Source organism: Thrips palmi, unplaced genomic scaffold, assembly GCF_012932325.1.
Source record: "Thrips palmi isolate BJ-2018 unplaced genomic scaffold, TpBJ-2018v1 HiC_scaffold_1, whole genome shotgun sequence".
In the NCBI taxonomy this organism is placed as follows: domain Eukaryota; kingdom Metazoa; phylum Arthropoda; class Insecta; order Thysanoptera; family Thripidae; genus Thrips; species Thrips palmi.
In genome coordinates, this window is record NW_023144620.1 from 9897984 (window position 1) to 9918679 (window position 20696).

Sequence of the window (20696 nt, forward strand, 5' to 3'; positions counted from 1 at the left end):
AATGCGCGTGTGTGTGTGTGTTTGAGCGCGTACCCTCCGGGGTGGTACTACGTTTTCTGACAGGGTATTGGTTTTGTAGGGCAGCCCTTACATGGGTCTGTACTCTTCGATACTGTGTAAGGCCCGCCCCGCGCGGGGCCTCAGTCGGTCTCTCTCTCTCTCTCTCTCTCTCTCTCTCTCTCTCTCTCTCTCTCTCTCTCTCTCTCTCTCTCTCTCTCTCTCTCTCTGACACGCGCTCATTCCTGGCTTGTTTCTGTTTCTGCCGAGCCATTCGGTGACATGTTGGCGCCCAATGGAACCGTGCCAGTTGATTGTACCAGTGCAGACGGACAGGGAGAGCGCGGCGCCGGCCCGGCCGGGATCTGAAACGGCTCGGAAGAATCTGAAACGTCCTGGAAGGTCCTGGAAGACTGCCTGGAGGGACCTGCCCTCCGAACGACCGTCTGGAACTACCGTCGTCTGGCCGGAACGACGCTCGAAGTGCGGCGCCCTGTCGGGAGACTGTCTAGCAATGCCCTGCCTGAAACCGCGCCCCTTTTGCGAGGGAAGTGAAGCCCGAATTCGAAAGAGAAATCTCCCTGAAATGGCATTGCTCAACTGGCCTTCCAAAGAAAGCCACCTGCCTGCTTGGCTTTCAGCGGCCGCGCCACGCCACGCCGCGCCACGCTCGCGAAACGCAATATCATACCGAGGCGGCGTCGGCCGAGCCGATGAGTAAAAACAAAACGGAGGAAAACAAAACACGAAATAAATAACAATATAAAAACAAATAATAAATAATACACGCATCGAATGCGCCGCGCACAAACGTGGCGCGTATGTAAATGGACGGCCGTGTTGCAGTCTTGCAGTGGTGCGTTTCATATTTGAGGGGGGGGGGAGCAGAGGGACTGATTTCGAAAAACGCGGCGCGGTGGCGGCAGTGTGGCGGTGCGGCGGCGTCCTCGGGGATTCCTATACGGTTGTCCCGATGTAAAGAAATGGGCAGGCAGCCCGGCTTGATCATGGAATAAACCGGTCCGCCTGGGGATGCGTCTCTCTCTCTCTCTCTCTCTCTCTCTCTCTCTCTCTCTCTCTCTCTCTCTCTCTCTCTGTTTCTCCCCGGTGCAGTGCGTCGTCGGCTCCAGAGGCTGTTGCATTGCCAGTGCACCGCGCGGGGCGCTGCCTTGGCGTTGCCGCCGTGGCGCTCCGAGGCCGGCACCACCACACCAGAAGGCGGCGGCCCCGCGGCGCGGCGGCGCGGCAGCGCGGCGGCCCAATTAATAATAATGCTTTAATCAGAGCCGGGGTGTACGCTTTATCGGGCCGCCCAGTCTGGCGGTCTCTCTCGCACCCATGCGGGGCGCCCTCGTGGGTGCGAGAGAGACAGAGCGACGCAAGCGACTCTCGGGAATCGGTCTGCTGCAGCGGGGCGGTTCGCTCGCGCGGAGTCCGTCTCTACAGTGTGTCAGGGGAAGGACCCGTGGGACGTTCCCTCGCGGATCCTGCCAGTGTCTCTCTCTCTCTCTCTCTCTCTCTCTCCCTCTCTCTCTCATCGCCGCGCGTGCGCCCCAATGTGAATGTGAATCTGATTCAGGTCCCTTGCCTGCCTGCCTGCCTGGCGAGCCTCGCCTCGCGCGCCCACTCACTCCAACACTTTGGGCCCCGCCATGCCATGTCAGATGTCGTGTCCGTCAGACCCACGCACGCACGCACACACGCACGCACACACACTCACTCACACACACACACACACACACACACACACACACACACACGTGTTCACGGCGTGGCGACTCCTGTCACCGGGACGGCCGGGATGGGATGGGGCCCTAATGGGAAGGCTAACGCGGCGTCGGTGATGCAAGTCGAGCCAAGTAGACCGGACAGTCCAAAGGACGGGGCGCGGGGCGTCGTCCTCCTGGTTCCGTCTCGCTCGCACTCATGGTGGCGCCCCGCCGTCCGGCCGTCCCGCGCGGGGGTGCGACAGAGACGGAGCGACGGTGCCGGACTGGCGGTCATAACCGCCATAAAAAGTGGCCGGTCCACCGCGCGGGCCTGCACTGGTAGGGCCGCCACTGCACTGCGTGGGCCGTCCCCAGTCCGTCCGCGCAATTAGGTTCTTTGAGGCCTCGCTGCCCGGCGCACAGTGGGCCAGAAGACCGGTGGGGGGCGGTCAAAATCCCAGACGCGTGCCGCGGCGCAGCGCGGTGCGTCGCTGCTCCTTAATTTTATCGTTTGTTGTGATGCGTGCGTAAAATGTGAGCAGACAGGGCCGGGCCTCGGTGCCCCGCTTCCCCCGCTCGCCACGCCGCGAGTGCGCGCCGACTCAACTCCCACCTTGTTAACCCCTTCCCTTCCCTTCCCCCGGCCCGTCCTTCCCTGGCTGATTTCGCGTGTGATTTGTTGTGTTTGCAGTTCCCCGGCTGCCAGCAGGCCTGCGCCTTCCACCGGCGCTCCCGGCCGCACCGCCAGCAGCAGGCCGTGGTGCTGACGGGCGGGCTGGCCGCGGTGCGCGTCTCGCCCTCGTCGACGGCGTCCTCCTCGTCGTCGTCCTCGTCCGCGGCCCAGCGTGCCTCCTGGCCCGCGCCGCCCGCGCGCTCCTCGGCGCCCCGGCCGCTCGTCTACGTGCTCATGAGGAGGACGACGCAGCCCGCCTGGACGCAGATCACCCAGGTAAGCGGCGACGGAGCAGTCAGTCAGTCGACAGGGGCGGAGCCAGACACACAGTAAATGTCTTACGGTGAAAGGCTGCACCAACATAATATGGTGGAGATTTTCTCCATAATACCAACGAAATTCGTCAAAATCTGTATAAGGTACAGTGAATTCTCAATAGTATGTTACAAAGTCAGCTGCACCACCATAAGATGGAACATTTTCACCATAATATGGAGAATCTTCACTGTGCAACATTTAGAGTGGACGGGTTCGTCGCGGAAGTTGCCCAAATACACGGGTAAAATGTTACTTGGTGCGTGCCTTTAAGACGGATTTTGAAAGTCCTGTCGCCCTGTCGCTCTCGCACTCACGGGGCTTCCCGTGTGGGTGCGAGACAGACAGAGCGACGAAAAAGACTCTCAGAATCAGTCTGCTGTCACTCGAGCGCCCGGAGGTTAGGCCGTCCCGGACGCAGGTGTGTTCGACGGGACGGCCTAGCCTCGCCACAGGAAGGGGCTCCCTGCGTCGCGTTGCACCCCGCGCGCGCGCTCTCTCTCTCTCTCTCTCTCTCTCTCTCTCTCTCTCTCTCTCTCTCTCTCTCTCTCTCTCTCTCTCTTTTTCCCCGCAGCGCCACTGCAAGCGGGCGCAAGTTAAACGCTCGAGATAAATTAAAGTCACCCGAATTTCTCGACTTAATTTATCCCTTCAAATTCGGAACATGACGCTCGCGCACGTCGTATTTTACGGCCGCTGCCCGGCCGGTGGCGTGGCGTGGCGTTGGCACTGCAGCTGCTTTATTCTTGCGATTCGCTCCTTAATTTAATCATGGCGGGGGGGGGGGGGGGGGGGGACGCGGCCGCCCAGCGTGTCGCTTCACCACCGCGTGGTCGCGGGTCGGCCCGGCCGGGTCGACGGCCACACACGGCATGTTTCAGAGAGAGAGAGACGGACATTCCTCCGCCCTTCTCCCGTACCGTTTTTGGGTGTCGGACAAGTGTCCGTGTCCGCGCCTCGCCGCGATTTGTCCGCGTCCGTCATCGCGTCGCCGCGGCTGTTCCGGCACACTGATTCCGAGAGTCGCTGTCGTCGCTCTGTCTCTCTCGCACCGACGGGGAACGCCCCGCGAGTGCGAGAGAGACAGAGAGGCGGAGCGACGACAACGACTCTCAGCCTACAGTGCTGTTCCCCGGGCCGGCCGCGCAGTCCATAACCCGTATTGTTCTCGCCGAGAGGGTATCAATCCTTGCCGCGTGGTTCCGGCGACGTCGCTCTGTCTCTCTCGCACTCGTAGGCCGCCCCGTGGGGTGCGAGAGAGACAGAGCGACGACAGCGCTGAGTCGCCGCGCGCACCGGCCGCGCCCTGCCCATGTCGCGTGGACCCGCTGGCTTGCTTCTCTCTCTCTCTCTCTCTCTCTCTCTCTCTCTCTCTCTCTCTCTCTCTCTCTCTTCTCTCTCTCTCTCTCTCTCTCTCTCTCTCTCTCTTTCTCTCCTCTTCTCTCTCTCTCTCTCTCTCTCTCTCTCTCTCTCTCTCTCTCTCTCTCTCTCTCTCTCTCTCTGTGTGTGTTTTGCGTGTGTGTGCGGGGGTAGGGGGGCCGTGTTCGTGCACTTGTATAATTTTTTGGCTCCCGCGGATGAGTTTTCGCCACCGACTTTCTGCCGCTTTAATTTGTTTCACCTCGTCCTTAATTATTCCCCGCGCGCGATGCGAGTGATGCGACGGCCCCCCCGCCGGGGGGCTGCCTGCCAGCTCGGGCTGGCTGTCCGCCTGCAGTACTACAGCCTGGGGCCCGAGGCCGCCAGCTCGGTCTGCCCGGCGGCGGCGGTGGCGGGCCGAGGGTTTTGTTTCCCCGGCCGGAACACGCATCACACGCAGCGAGTGTCGTCCTCCTCGTTATCTCTCGGCCCATTCATCAGGCCGCCGTCTGTTGTTGCAACATTTTTAGGGAAACGGGCGGCAGAAAAGCGGCCGGACCCGGCGATTCGCAGTCTTCGTCGCGCTGTCTCTCTCGCACTCGCGGAGCGCTCCGTTTGGGTGCAAGGGAGACAGAGCGACGAGGACGACGGCTCCGATGCCTCGCTTCCCGGAGGCGGGGTATAAATCTGGCCGGTGGGGCAGTGGGTCTGGCCGGACAGTGGGGCTCGCCGTCCCGTGGGTGCGAGAGAGAGAGAGAGAGAGAGAGAGAGAGAGAGAGAGAGAGAGAGAGAGAGAGAGAGAGAGAGAGAGAGAGGCGCTGGGGTGGCAGGCAGCACCCCGAAGGACGCTGTAAGTCTGCAGGCCGACAGGCGAGATGAGCGGTTGTTTCCGCGGCGCAGCGGGAGGGCCACCGCCCCTGCAGGCAGGGCCAAGGGGCCAAGGGCGATTCGATCAGGTGCGATAGAGACAAAGGGCCCTGCAGCCCTCGGCGACAAACAATGCTCGCGAAATGGGACAGTCGGGTCCAGCTGACTGGGTGCCGGGTCGGGGGCGCTGGGGCCGGGCCGAGCCTGGCCAGGGACAAGACTCGTTTGTCTGTGTGGCCCTGGGCAGGCCCTGGGGAGCCTCTTCGGGGTCAAGCGTGGCGGCGGCCGAGCGTCCCTGGTGGCGCTGTCGCTGTCTCCTTCGCACCCCGTGCGTGCGAGAGAGACAGAGAGACGGGCCTGCCGGACGAGAAGTCAGTCCGAGGACCCGTCCCGTCCCTTTACGAGGCTTTATTTCAAATCTACGCGCCGCTTCGGGGAGACTTGTTGCGAAGCTCTGCGAAGCGGTAGTTAAAGGTTTTAGTGCCCGAATGCGGGATTATGACTGAAAATAACTTGGCCTAGGCAGGCGGCTCGCAGGCAGCGCGCGCTATTACGCGCAGCTGTCTTCGAATTTCATCCCGAGCCCCGGGGAGCAAGCGCGCCCCTGGAATCATCATTATTATTTGTAAACTTTCCCTCCTCCTGTGACATGAAACAAGTTGGGCAACTTTTCCGCCGCGGGCGCCGCGCGCCCCTCTCCCTCTTTTTAGTGGCGCCTTCTTTTCGTTACGCGAGCCGAAATAGCACGCCGCCTCGGCACCAGAAAAGCGCCAAAAGTGTTCGCGTCCATCGCACAGTGAGCCAGAAGACCGGTGGAGACGGTCCAAATCCTGGACTCGTTTCGAGCTCCAGAGTCGCTAAATGGGCTTCGAACCGAACGTGTGACCCCACCAATGGATTGCTCTCCGAACGAGTAATCCATTGGTGGGGTCACACGCTCGGTTCGAGTCCCATTTAGCGACTCAGGAGTGCAAAACGCGTCCGGGATTTTCACCGCCTCCACCGCTCTGGCCGGCCCCAGTAAGCTTGAATAAAGAAAAGTATTACGTTTTAGTTCTACAGTGATCTAACCCTTGTTTGTGTCTTTGCTCCGCAGACGGTGGACCTGAGCGCCAGACTGCCCGAGGACTTCGTCGTGGACCGGCACACGTTCCGCGTGCTGGTGGTGGGGCCCGACGGCCTGCAGACCATCTACAGCCCCGCGCCGGACGCCGCCGCGGAGTCCGCCTCGACGGCCACCCTCAGCAGCACCGCCGCCCCCGCCACCACGGCCGCCCCCGCCACCACGGCCGCCCCCGCCGCCCCCGGCGCCGCCGGCGCCGCCGAGACGTTCTCGATGTCGTCCCCCCAGAGGCGCATTAACACAGCAATCAAGGTCCCGGCCTCGGCGCCCGCCCCGGCGCCCGCCCCGGCGCCCGCCCCCAAGGAGCAAGTGAGTACCGCGTCCCTCCGGGTCCCTGCTGAGTCAGCCCGGCGTCCATAAAGGTGCACGCCGGCGAGGAATTCCCGAAACCCGCGCGGCAAACGCACAGTGGGCCAGAAGACCGGTGGAGGCGGTCGAAACCCCGGACGCGTTTTGAGCTCCAGAGTCGCTGAATGGGACTCGAACCGACCGTGTGACCCCATCAATGGATTCCTCGTTCGGAGAGCAATCCATCGGTGGGGTTACACGTTCGGAGGTGGAGCTCAAAACGCGTCTAGAGTTTCGGCGTCCTCCCCCGGTCTTCTGACCCACTGCGAAACGGGCGGAATCGGCCATTACGCCGTAAAAGTCCCCGACTCGGCCGTCCATCATCGCCGACCCGACCACCCCTAACGCGTTGCATTTTTTCCGCAGGGATGGCAGCTGCGCGAGGACTCGCTCATCCACCAGAAGGTGCTCGTCATCGCCGAGCTGTCCTGGGCGCCGCGCGGCCCCGCCGCCGGAGTCTACCTCGTGACCTGGGAGGTGGACGGCGGCGGCCTCAAGGGCAACCTGTTCACCGACTCAACGCACGTCACGCTGTCCCTGTGGCCCGACACCGTCTACCACGTCCAGGTGAGTGTCGAGGACGCCGTCGAGGATGTCGTCGAGGAGGCCGCACAGTGGACCAGAAGACCGGTGGTGGTGGGTCGAAATCTCTCCGAACAAGGAATCCATTGGTGGGGTCACACGCTCGGTTCGAGTCCTGTTCAGCGACTCTGGAGCTCAAAACACGTCTAGAGTTTTGGCCGCCTCCACCGGTCTTCTGGCCCACTGTGGGCCGCTCCGCCTCTCTCGCTCGCCCTCGCGGGGCGCAGGGTGCGAGAGAGGCGGCGACGGAATCAGACTTACCGGCTGGGGCTGGCGGCGACGCGCGGTCACGCCGCAGAGGACGTTTCCAGGGCCCCGTCGCTTCCGTCCTCCGCCACGCTCATTTCGACGGCCTGCTTGGAGGCGGCAAAAACGATTTAATGCAGCCGGCCAGGCCGATTCCCAGAGTCGCTCTGTCTCTCTCGCACCCACACCGTGCGAGAGAGACAGAGCGACGACAACGACACTGGGAATCAGTCCGCGGACTGTGAGACTGTGAGACAGACGCGGCGTCTCGGTACGGGTGGCACCGCTCCGTCTCGCGGGGACCAGGTGGACACCACCACCGCGACGACGACTCCAGAAAGTAATTACGACTGTCGCGCCCCTTTTTTACAGTGCTAATGACGCACGGGGACGTCACCCTCCGATATCGTTTTTTGCCCCCTTCTTTGGCCCTTGGAGGATCTTGCTTTTTCATCCGCCGAGCGTGGGACACTTGCAGTGTGTCGGCGACCGTGTCGCCCAGGGAGCGCTGCCGCAGGTGCAGCGAGCCTGAAGTCTGACTCCGAACAGTGCACAGTGGGCCGGAAGGTTTAGCTCGAGAGTCGCTAAATGGGACTCGAGCCGAACGTGTGACCCTACCAATGGACCCCCCGTTCAAAGAGCAAGCCATTGGTGGGGTCACACGTCCAGTTCGAGTCCCGTTTAGGGATTCTGGAACTCAAAACGTGTCTAGTGGTCCGGCCTACTGTGTGGCGGCTGGCTACACCCACCGCACCACTGTACACACTGGGACTGGGCCGACTGCGTCCCCGAAAACGGAATGGGATGGGACGACCTCGGGATTCGGAGACCCCCTGCCAACTTTCCCCATCTCCGCGCTCTAAAACCGCTCGGACATTATTACACAAACACACACGCGCGCGCGCGCGCACACCATCCCGGGCCTAATTTACAGCGCATGCGTCCACCGACGGTGGGCTGTTCGCTTCGCGGGGTCCCCGGCGGGGTCGTCGCGGCTGCGGTGGCGCTGCCCCACGCCGCGCTGGCCGGCCGGGCGGCCCTCAGTGGGCCAGAAGGCCGGTGGGTGCGGCCAAAAGACGCGCTTTGAGTTCCGAGTCACTAAATGACACTCGAACCGAACGTGTGACCCCACCAATGGATTGCTCTCCGAACGAGGAATCCATTGGTGGGGTCACACGATCGGGTCGAGTCCCATTTAGCGACTCAAGAGCTCAAAACACGTCTAGGGTTTTGGCCGCCTCCACCGGTCTTCTGGCCCACTGTGCGGCCGTCGCTCCGTCTCTGTCGCACTCCTGGGGCACTCTATAAGGGTGCGAGAGAGACAGAGCGCTGCCGGATGGATCCGCCGTCGGCTGCGTCTAGACGACTCGGGAACACGACGGCGGCGACGGCGGCGCCCGGCAAGGCAGGGCGCGGTGCGCGGGCAAGCCGTCCCATTAGGCGCGGTAATAGTTGAGGCACCGCAAGACGCGCTGTCCGTCTCTCTCGCACTCGCGAGAGAGAGAGAGAGAGAGAGAAGAGAGAGAGAGAGAGAGAGGGCAGGAGAAAAGAGAAAAAGGGGAGGGGGAGAGGGAAAAGGGGGGGGCGGGGGGGAGGAAGGGGGCCCCGGGGGAGGAGGGAGGGGGGGGGGGGGGAGCAGCCAAGGCGAGCCAAGGCCGAGACTCAGATTGATATCGCTGGCATCGCTGGCCGGCCCTTTTGTCTGAGGCATCGGTCGGCCCGGCGCCACGCCCCTCCCACCTGTGCGGCCCTCGCCCCCCCCCCCTTTTTTTTCTCTCTCTCTCTCTTCCCCTTCCCCTTCCCCCTCTCCTCTCTCTCTCTCCTCTCTCTTCCCCCTCCTTTCCCCCCCCAAAGGGATGCCCCGGGAGTCCCATAGTGCGAGAGAGACGGAACGAGGAGCGCCCCGGCGCCCCGTCGACATTATTTTGGCGAAAACATTCTGCCGTGTCGCTCCGACCTCCACTTGACGCTGTCGAGCGGAGGGACAATCAGAGACCCTGCTTGGCTGGCTGGCTGCTTGCCCTGCCCCAATCTGGTCCTATTCGGGTCCGATTCGGATCACAGCAAGCGGGCTTTAACTGATCGCTCCGAATAAATCAATTGTCCTCTCGGCCGGGGTGAGTTGAACCGAACCTCGCTGCTGCTCTGCCCCGGCTCGGTTCGGCTCGGTTTGGCTGTCCCGGCTTGACCCGCGCGCCGCCTCCGCTCGGCTCGTACATTAGCAGGCTCTCGGGTTTCATAGCTGGCTCGAATTAAAGGCGGGCATGATGGCCTCCTTGGCCGGCCGCGGGGCCGCAGGGCTACACGGGCCGGCTAGGGCTGCGCGTCTCTCTCGCACCCTCACGGGACGCCCCGCGAGTGCAAGAGAGACAGCGACGGGCACGGCGAGGCGTGAGGGTTATTTGAATTCCACGCACACGTAAAATGGAAGCGCGCGCTGTGATGGCGGCGGCTGCCTGCGGTTGGCGCGATGCTGCGGTATATCACGTAATTTCTATTATAGAGAAGACGCTCCGCAGCCGCAAGGGGGGGGGGGGGGGGGAATGCAGCCCAGCATGGGGACGGCCGTTCTGCGTAGCGTCCCTTCCAGATTTTTCAGTTTTAGAGCTTTGTCGACAAGGGGTGGCACACTTTAAAATTTTGAAAATGTGCTGCTTTGATGACCACCACGCGTTCAGTCAGTGTCAGTATCACTCGCTCGGAAACTTGATCTTCCCTCTCTGTCGCACAGTAGGAGGACGACGACGCGCATGTGTGATGTGTGTTTGTCTGAAAGTGGCCCTGCTTGGCGGCGCCGAGATGAGGAGAGAGAGAGAGGGGGGGGCGCACCTTGTCCCGGGTGTCCCAAGTCGCCGGGCGACGACTAGCCTCACCACCTTTACCTTTCCCTCGCCAGTTCCATTATATTTTGTGGGGGAGGGAGCGAGAAGAAGTCGAATTACCCGCGGTTGGTTTTTGTTTGTTCTGCCTGCGGGCTTTGATTGCGTCCGTCGCGGCCGGCTGCCCGCCTGATGCTCCCTGCTGCCGTCCTATCGCTCCGTCTCTCTCGCACCCGCACGCGGCCCGCGTGGGTGTGACAGAGACGGATAGAGGCCCGTTCGGAATCGGCCTGGGTACTCCGCGCCCGTCTCCCTCTCCTCGCTCCTTTGCGGCTTTAATTGTTGAAATTTCCGCCACATTGCCGCCTTCTTTCCACATTCCAGCGCCAGCGCATCGCGCGCCTCGCTTCTCACGCTAGCACTGCCGCCCTGCTGGCCGCCCAGGCCTCTCCGGATTAGCCCGGGCCTACCGAACCAGCGATTCGGGCCGTTGTTGTTCCATGGCCAAAACGCGAACCCCCCTCCCCCTCCCTCCCTCCTCTCTCTCTCTCTCTCTCTCTCTCTCTCCCCCCCCCCCCCCACCGCGGCCGCGCTAGCGACTACAACTACATTCCCTTTTAGCCGTGGGAGTTTCGGACTCGCACAAAAGGGCTGAAAGGGCGGACCGCTTCACTCCGCCGCCGCGGTGCTGCTGCTCCTGCTGCTGCATTCTCTTTTGTACAAGCGGGCTTTTATAGTGGAACGAAAAAAAGAATTGTTTCCGAAAAAAAATTATGAAGATGCGCGCGCGGTGGTTCCTTTTTAATTTTTATTTTTTTCGGGGTGGGAAGCTGCGGTGGCCGGGGGTTCGAGGAGTGGAAACGAGTTAAAGACAGAGTGGCGGTCGCCGTCCACGACGTCGTGCACCCCACGGCCCCGACGGGGACGTCCCCGGGACGTTCCGGCGACGCTGTGTAATGATGGTCCCAAACGTCCTGGCCGCTCTGCGCCGCTCTGCCTTCCCCGGCGCCGGCCCCGCCGCCGCCGACCCGGAGCCCCGGAGTTCATTTAATGCCCCCAAAAAGTCAGTTAGCCGGCAGAGGACACAACTTTTAGTCTTTCCCCGGCCGGCCGTCGAGCCGCACCGACGGAGACTCATCTCTCGACGCGCGGTGGCGGCTGCGGCCGGCTTTTACATTATTTCCCCCGTAATTCCCCCCATCCCTCTCTCTCTCTCTCTCTCTCTCTCTCTCTCTCTCTCTCTCTTCTCTCTCTCTCTCTCTCTCTCTCTCTCTCTCGGACGCGGCGTGGCGACGGGTCGCCGGCCGCCGCACGTTCATAAGCCACCGGGGAACAAATATTTGGCTTGATGAGTGGAGTGGCGCGGCGGCCGCATGGAGCTCCATGGACTTCATGGACCTCATGGTGCGGCCGGCGACCGCAAAAGCCGCAACGTCAACCGACTCGCGGCCGCCCCGCCCCGCCCCGCCCCGCCCCGCCACGCCACGCCCCGCTAGGTGCAGTGTGTGGTGCCGGTGGATTATCCCGGTGTTTGTTCAGGCGGGTAGTTAACATTTCATATTTCCCCGCCGCTGCCTCGCGCGCGCATTAAAAAGAATTAAAGGAGCTGCCGGTGGTGGCTTTCAATTTCCCTGCTGCCTGACCACGCGTGGTCTCTCTCTCTCTCTCCTCTCTCTCTCTCTCTCTCTCTCTCCCTCTCTCTCTCTCTCTCTCTCTCTCTCTCTCTCTCTCTCTCTCCCCTCTCTCCTCTCTCTCTCTCTTGTGTGTGTGGGGTGGGGGGGGGGGGGCGTAATGTCATTACCGAGTAATGGTGCGGCCAAAGTGTGAACAACGCACTGGGTCGCGGTATTCCTCTCGCTTTGCGGAAACACACTGTATCTGTGTGGCGGCGCCGTGTTGGCCGTCCGTCCGCCCCTCTCGCTGCTGTTGACTGACCCAGCCCGTTTGTCTGTGTTTGCAGGTGGAGCTGGTGTCCGACTCGAAGCCCGGCCCCGCGCAGAGCGCCTCCCTGGTGGTGGACACCCGCCGCGCCGTGCCCAGCACCCTGGGCTCGCGCGGTCCGACCGCCAGCTCGCGCATCCCGCTGTCCATCGCCTCGGCCTCGTCGTCCACGTCGTCGTCGGCGTCCTCGCAGCAGACGGTGCCCGTGGACGCGGCGCTGCACCGCGGCCCCTTCCTGATGCTGGCGCCCGTCCCCAGCAAGCGGCACGTGGCCGCCGTGGCCGCGGAGAAGCACCTCGGCGACGCGGTGCGCCGGTCGGCCGGCGGCGCCACACTGCTGGCGGTCGGCGCGGGCGTCGTCCTCGTCTCGCTGGCCGTCGGCGCCGTCCTGGTGTGGCGGTGCCGCGGAGCCTTCTTCCGTCGCGGCGCCGGCGCCGTCGGCGACAGCTCGCCGTTCATCGGCGCCCTGGCCGTGGAGGAGGGCGACGTGCCGCCCGCCGCCGCCGCCAAGGCCGCCAAGAAGCAGGCGTCGCTGCACGCCGCCTTCACCGCGCCACCCCCCGTCGAGGCCCTCGCGCCCGTCGTCACGCTCGTGTCCGAGGGCGACGTCAGGCCGTCGTCGGCGACGTCGCCGTGCGCCGCCGCCCCCTGCCAGTGCTGTCCGCGGCCGGTGCCGTCGCCGTCCTGGAGGCACGTCAACATGGCCTCGTCGTGGGCCTTCGCCCCCAGCGCGGCCAGCCCACTGCCCGCGCCCTCGCCCGCACGCTCCCCCTCGCCGTCCGCGAGGGTGTAGTGCCCGCACTCCGGAGCTGTGCACCTTCCAGTCAGCTGCGACGCCAAAAACGCCCAGAGGGACGACGAGGATGACGAGGCACCTGCGCGACGGCCACGAGGGCGTGGATGTTCCCCGCGTGTCCGAAAGAGACGGAACATGCGCACGCTCGCGGTCGAAACGCCGTTTCTGAACCAAAAATTTTAGTAGAGGGAGCGAGAGAGACAGAGACTTGTTTGGGGCACCGCACGCCGTCTAGGGGCGGGGTGGGTGCGGGGATGCAAGTTCAGGGATAGAGATCTAATTATTATTATTATTTTAATACCATAAGACCCGACTGATATGTGTGGCCGATCACGAGTCGTGAAGTATGAATGCGTGTGCGGTTGTGAGAGTGTGTGTGTGTGTGGTTGTGAGAGTGTTGCGAGTGTGTGTGTGTGTGTGTGTGAGAGAGAGAGAGAGAGAGAGAGAGATATGCGTTAAGGCTAGGAATGTGATATTTGTACTGATTGCAGAGTAACACTACTTCAGGCTAGTGGTTCCATATTTTTTGGCGTGGTTCATTTAAGCTAGCTTTGCTTTTTAGTCTGTTTACGTAATCAATTTATCTCATTTCTACAATGTGATGATGTCTGGCAATCGTATTTACAATATCATTTCTTGTCTTTGCAATTTAGTATAGTTCCATCTAAGTAAATCTCCTTGCCTAAAGACGCTGTTTCAAAGATGCAAAGTGTGAGTTATTTTAGTCCTGGAGGTTTGAGTTTGCCAAATATAATATTAGCTCCCATATTGGAAGCAAGAGTCAGTATTTGTATCCTAGATTTTAAAGGATTACTTTGTAACTACCTGTAAATAAACCGCCTGTACATAAACGTCCGGCAGGTAGCGTGTTAAATGCATATCCTCACCTTCGTTCTAGTGCCTGCTTGAATCATTTTCCAGCACATGACGTGCACTCGGAATTTAGCCGGCTTGTACAAAATGTTTTGTTTTATACAAATGTTATTATCTTAATTACTGTACATTGTTGTACCATCAATGGGTGAAAAAAAAAATCCCATGAAAATACTGTGAGATATTGCGTCAATAAAAGTGATAATTTATTTATTGAAAGAATATGGTTGTTTTAATCACAACTCCCAAATACCATAAAAAACACCACTACTACAGATCAAAGTTTGATCGTAAATCTGGACAGGGCGCCGCACCGACCTAGCCCATTGCGCTGGACGTGAGAAATGACGAGGACGGCGTACGTATTGCGTGCGCCGCTGCGGACTGATTCCGAGAGTCGTCGCTCCGTCTCTCTCGCACCCACACAGGACGCCCCGTGAGTGCGAGAGAGACGGAGCGACGAGAACCACTCTCGGAGCGTTGGAACCCCGGAGCAAGGCGAAGACGCGCTGCAATGCCGAGCGCCCCGTAGCCCCGCCCACTACACCCTCAACTACTCCATTCCAGATTCTAGGGCACTCTTTAATTGCAAAAAGCGCCCCGCCGTCCGTCATGGCGCTACGGCGCCGCGGAGAGAAGCGACGCGCAGCGCGCGCACCACAGTGGGTCAGAAGACCGGTGGAGGCGGTCAAAATCCCGGACGCGTTTTGAGCTCCAGAGTCGCTAAATGGGACTCGAACCGAGCGTGTGACCCCATCAATGGATTGCTCTGCGAACGAGGAATCCATTGGTGGGGTCACACGTTCGGTTTGGAGTCCTGCGTAGCGACTCTGGAGCTCAAAACGCGTCTAGAGTTTTGGCCGCCTGCGCCGGTCTTCTGGCCCACTGTGTGGCGGCGAAATGGACCAGCTAGCGCCTGCGGCGTAGGCACCGGACTCGCGGGCGCTGCACGGCCGCACGCGTGGTTGCCTACCCCCGAGTTGGCAGGGGCTTCCGCCGGCGGCGCTCCACAACCTTGATGCTTCCGAGGGCGGCATTCGTCGCTCTGTCTCTCTCGCACCCTTACGGAGCGTCGCATGGGTGCGAGAGAGACAGAGCGACGAATGCACTCTTCGCAAGAATCAGTCCGCTGGCGATGCACTGACAAGTGCGTCAACCAACTGTTCACTCCCCGCATTGCGGAGTAAATTTTCTCGGTCCAAGAGACGCCTTTTTTCGGGTGGCGCGGCCTGTAATCCAGCGGCCGCCGCTGATTGTGAGCGCGGTGCGGTGCGCGTCGGAAAGCCTTTTTCGGGATAGCCCGGCCGGCCGGCCAGACGACGGCGAGGGCGGCGGAGGCGGAGGAGGAGGATTCCTCCTGGAAGTCGTCGGCCGCAGCAGCGACTGCAGACCGATTCCGAGAGTCGCTTTCGTCGCTCTGTCCCTCTCGCACTCACGGGGCGTCCCGTATCGGTGCGAGAGAGACAGAGCGACGACTCTCGGAATCAGTCTGCTGGGCGCAAGTCAGTGAGGCAGTCAGGGACGCCGTCAAGGAGGAGTGAAAAGGTAAAAGAGGAAAGACCGCCGCCGGCCACTTTGTCCGAGAGCGGAAAGGGAGGGGGGGCAAAGGACGGAAGCTGAAGAAAGCGACGGCGGAGAAAAAGTGCAGTGGCACTTCTTTGTCTTGATAATTGGCGTACTTTGTGCGGGGAGAGGGAGGACCCGTGCAGTCCGGCTCTGCTAGGAGACCCTGGCATTCGACTGACTACTGACTCCCAACGCGGATTTCCCAGTGGCCCAGTTCTTCAAGGCACCCGCCTTTCGCGATAGAAATAACATTCCTGGTCTTTTGTTCTTCGCGAAATAGGACGTTCAGATTCGGTCAGATTCGGCCCTAAGCGTCCGTGCAGCACCGCCGGTACAAGTTTCGTGCAGTCATGATTCAGAAAATAAAGCTCGCAAATAAGATAAATAAAGAGTGTCCGAAGTGAGTTCAGGCAGATCGTGAAAAAGACTTGTTACTCCCCGCATAACGGCCTCCAGGCCATCCGCAGAGCGTCCTATTCACACTGCTGAATAATTACTGGCGATGGGGCTGTGTGGGGTGTGAACGGGTTGAATGGAAAGGAGGACAAGCAGAAATAACTCCCCGACGCCTCTTTCCGCAGAGAGAGAGAGAGAGAGAGAGAGAGAGAGAGAGAGAGAGAGAGAGAGAGAGAGAGAGAATTATCCATCAGGAGGACCTTCTCGTCAGACCCCAGTGCTTCACCTGATGACACGCGCAACACTTGACGGGGGATGCACACACACACACACACACACACACACACACACACACACACACACACACACACACACACACACACACACACACACACACACAATCCTCGACTCATTCGTTCATGCACAATTCAAGCCACGACCGTCCCGCCCGATGTTGTGTGCCGCTGCTCCAAATTGAGTTAACATGCAAATGAACCGCATTTCGTCCGGGTCGGCCGGCCGGGCCTAACGAGCCGAGTTAACGCCGTCGCCGCGTTGTGCGCGTTGCAAACAGTGCGTAGCGCCGTGTGGCGTGGCGTGGCGCAGCGCGGAGCCGAGTCGAGCCGCCGTCCAAGTCAAGTCGGGGCCAAGTAAGTCGGGGCGGGGCGGCCAGAGCCGAGACGGGACCTCTTGGAGTTTGAGCAATCAACCCTTGCGCGTAAACGAGGGGATGCGGATGCGAAGACTGGGCGAGGTGCAAATGTGACGAGCACTGACCCCCGCCCTCTGTGTGTGTGTGTGTGTGTGTGTGTGTGTGTGTGTGTGTGTGTGTGTGTGTGTGTGTGTGTGTGTGTGTGTGTGTGTGTGTGTGTGGTGTGTGCGGCGACATAGGGTGCGAAAGCTACACTTCAAGTCTTTCCCTACAGACCGGGCTACCAGCCAAACACTAGAGCCCGGACCGCGGATAGGGGTCCGGCCCCACCCAGACGTTATTCACCCAAAACCCAACAGGCCCAAAGTCAATACACCCACGGCCAATTCACCCTCTAAAATTCACCCGAGGTCCGTTAACCCTTTCTCGATCTCACCCACGTCAAGCCCAAGCCCACTGTGGGAGCGAGGAGTATTGCTTAAAGAGAGGGGTATTGTCAAAAGCCACAGAGCGGTTGGTGATCGGCCAGGGTAAACTATTCCGGCAGCTGGGAGGGCCAGGGAAAACTATTCCGGCAGCTGGGAGGGCCAGGGAAAACTATTCCGGCAGCTGGGAGGGCCAGGGAAAACTATTCCGGCAGCTGGGAGGGCCAGGGAAAACTATTCCGGCAGCTGGGAGGGCCAGGGAAAACTATTCCGGCAGCTGGGAGGGCCAGGGAAAACTATTCCGGCAGCTGGGAGGGCCAGGGAAAACTATTCCGGCAGCTGGGAGGGCCAGGGAAAACTATTCCGGCAGCTGGGAGGGCCAGGGAAAACTATTCCGGCAGCTGGGAGGGCCAGGGAAAACTATTCCGGCAGCTGGGAGGGCCAGGGAAAACTATTCCGGCAGCTGGGAGGGTCAGGGAAAACTATTCCGGCAGCTGGGAGGGCCAGGGAAAACTATTCCGGCAGCTGGGAGGGCCAGGGAAAACTATTCCGGCAGCTGGGAGGGCCAGGGAAAACTATTCCGGCAGCTGGGAGGGCCAGGGACAACTATTCCGGCAGCTGGGAGGGTCAGGGAAAACTATTCCAGCAGCTGGGAGGGCCAGGGAAAACTATTCCGGTACCTGGGAGGGCCGAGCTATATAGCTAAAAAAAGTAAAAAAAAAAATATTCTGGGTGAACAGCTTTCTGGGTCAATCGCACGTGGGTCAATTACACCTGGGTGAAATACTTGGGGGTGAATAGCGTATGGGTGAAAATGCTTTGGGTCAATCGCACCTGGGTGAGTCGGCCTAGAACCCCGCGGGTACCCGGGTCGCCCGGGTAAGACCCGGGTTCGCGGGTAGACCCGGGTAACCACCCGGGTACTCGGGCAAAAGTCACCCTTTTTCAGCTTGATGGAAACACGGCCTGGAGCGGCGAGCAGTACCGCCCCACCGCAAAACAGCTTAGCCCCGCGATGCGGCGGCAAAATTAGCGAAACGCGCTTGTTGCTCGCGCTTTAGGGCCGCACTGTGCCCCGCGGAGCCCCGCGGAGTCGAAACGCGCAAGTTTTGCAGTGCAGCAAAACTTGCTTTATTAGCTGCGTGCCTTTAGCTCGGATTTCTGGCGGTACTTGGCACTCCGCGAAGAGACGCGTCTCCGCCAAGCTGCAGCGTCGGTCTGTCTCTCTCGCACTCGTAGGGCGTCCCGGAGAGAGAGAGAGAGAGAGAGAGAGAGAGAGAGAGAGAGAGAGACTGTTCCGAATCGCTCTGCTGAGCCTCACCGCGTCGTCCTCGCCAGCGACGCGCTCTCCGCCGGGGGACTAAAAAACGCAACTTGGTTGGAGGAATAAAAGTTTCCCGGTCCGGACATGATTTGCCACGGCGTGATGATGTCAGGTTCTTTTTGTTACCGCGGGACGGAGGAGAAAAGAGAGCGCTGCCGCGGCACGGCCTCGCGCCACCACACTGTCGCTCTGTCTCTCTCGCACTCGTGGGGCGTCCCGTATGGGTGCGAGAGAGACAGAGCGACGACTCTCGGAATCGGTCTGCGGCGCGGCGCGCTCAGAGTGGCCTCTGGGATTAGACTGTGCCTCGCCGCCACGCAGCGCTCGGCCGGCGTCCTCCAGGTCCTCCAGCGCGACAACCAAAAGGGGCTTCTGTTTTCCGACTTCAAAGTTCAAAATTACACTGCTGATTCAAGTACACTTGTAGCTTCGACTGTGCACACAATGCTAGACCATAGTGTAAATTATTCCGATTTTCAGGACAGCGGTCTTGTGTGGAATGCGGTGTGCGCGAGGCTGTGTGCGTGTGCCCCCAAAGTCTTTCAGCCCATGAACTTGGACCAGCTGCTTCGAACTCTTTCGCTCGCTGGCTCCCGAACCGCCATAAAGATGCGGCAGTCCCGCTGCAAGGCTGCGGAGTCTGGCCTGCGACGCCTGCATGCATGCAGACTGCAGCCTCGGAGCGGCATGCGCCTGCACTGTGTGTGCGTCCTGGCAGCGTCCTGGCAGCGGGACGCCTTGGGGACGCCCCGCACGGGACACACATTGTAATGGGCATGTGTTGCTCGGACGCGTTTTTCCGGGGCATTCCTGCTGCACCGCTCCAAGCCCTTCCCCCTCCCCCTTCCCCCACCACCGCCGACCACGCCCCGCGTATTACCCTTCGCTGTCCCGTGTGCACATTTCATATGCAAATCAGACCCAAACTATAGTGTGTGCGGCTACCGGCGCCACGAGGTGCCTGGTGCGAGAGAGACGGACTCTGGGAGCAAAGCAAGCAAAGCGGGGCGGCGGCGGGAAGACGGGTGGCTTGTTCGGCAACCGCGGAGGCGATCATAAACTAGCGCCACCGGGGTACCTGCCGCATGGAACACACACACACGCGCACACACGCGCACACACACACACACACAAACACACGCACTTCGCTTAAAAGGAACGGGCCAAACGAAAACGAATTCCGCCCTCCGATTCGGCGTTGCGCGTTGTTTCGGCCTGCAGGGCGCTGCGCTGCTGCACTGGAAAGCGAGCGAGGCGGGCCGCCCGCCGCCGTATTTTCGCCGCCAAAATGATATTCCCGCCCGTTTCGTCCATTTTGCGCCCCGAAGCCGTTATTTTCTCACTCTCACATTCCAGAGATTTGGCGCAGCGTTCGGCGGCGCGAGCGGAGGCGGCGGCGGCGGGGTTGCCGGGGGTCGAGCGAGGCGACCGACCGACTACGGGGCCGGAAGGTCACGGAACGGAAACCGGCGCGAAAATACGAGGCAGACAGAATCCAAACACACACCAAAACAACAAAATCATTTGGTAGATAACTGCGATAAAAGCTTCGAATTTTCAATTGTCAAAATTTATCGATTGCTGCGACGACACTATGCTGACAATTGCTGTAGGGGGGAGGGGCCTCAACATCATTCAAATACGTTAATTTGCACCCCGAGAAATTTATATGTCTATGAATCACTGTTGAATTCATAGTTTTGTAGATTGACTTGTGCACGTGCATTCCTTCCTGGACGGTTGGCAAAAACAACCCTTTTATCTAGTTCCGCTTGTGTAGGCAATCGATGCGAAGGGAGCATCCACAGACGTTCCAAGTCATTGTGCTAATACGAGAGAGAGAGAGAGAGAGAGAGAGAGAGAGAGAGAGAGAGAGAGAGAGAGAGAGAGAGAGCGAAGGGGAGAGCTATATATATGACTGTTCCCCGCGAGTTCCAATGCGCTTCTGGGGCGGTACAAACGCACGGAAAAGTTTTCCGAACATAATAAATTTATCCCATCCGGCATTGCGAACGGAAGAAGAAACAGCAACTACGGAAGCAGGCCGGGATTCACGAGAAGGCTTGGCATCCAATCCAACCCTGTCAGAAATGGGAGAGCGTCGACATGGCAACAAATCATCATCAACAGTTGATCAATATAATATTACCGTGAAAAAAAAATCGCGTTGGAAATAATGTCACATGTGACCAACGGCTTCGACTTTCGTATCCGAGCAGTCGGAAGCAGTAGCAGGCGAAAATTCGTTAAAGAAAACGGGTTACAAATGAGTGATCATCTGACAGAACAACGTATCTTCATAGGGAATCCCACAGTAGATACGCCCGTGCGAATGTCGCACAATTGTTCTCGGATTATTGAAACAAGCTGACAACCGCCTCCGCTCTCCGCTCCACACCGTGTTCATAGCCCCGCCGCTGACGTGACCGATCTGCGTGAGAGGCTTTCAGTAAAGTCAAGGCGGGGCGTGGCGTGGCGTGGCGGGGCGGGGCGGGGCGGGGCGGGGCGTGGTGGAGCGTGGCGTGGGGCGTGGCGGGGCCTTGCTGGATGCCCTGGATTTAGGAACATCTGGGTGGGCCGCCGGTGATCCACATGACCCCTCCTGCGTGACGCGCAGCTTCCCTTCCGTTTCAAAGACTAGTCAACAACAACAACAACAAAATGAGCCAAGAGAGAGCCACTCAA

The 20696-nt window shown here is 60.3% G+C and overlaps 1 protein-coding gene across 1 annotated transcript in view; it reads left to right on the forward strand.

The window, feature by feature from the left end:
• The window catches only part of LOC117642155 (mucin-5AC-like), a 66004-nt gene extending 52134 nt beyond the window's left edge, over positions 1-13870 (forward strand). The window contains exons 5-8 of the mRNA XM_034380052.1: positions 2398-2655; positions 6017-6352; positions 6758-6958; positions 11999-13870. Coding sequence (XP_034235943.1) covers positions 2398-2655; positions 6017-6352; positions 6758-6958; positions 11999-12772 — 1569 coding nt within the window. The 3' untranslated portion in view covers positions 12773-13870. The remainder of the gene's footprint in view (positions 1-2397; positions 2656-6016; positions 6353-6757; positions 6959-11998) is intronic.
• The last annotated feature ends 6826 nt before the right edge of the window (positions 13871-20696 follow it).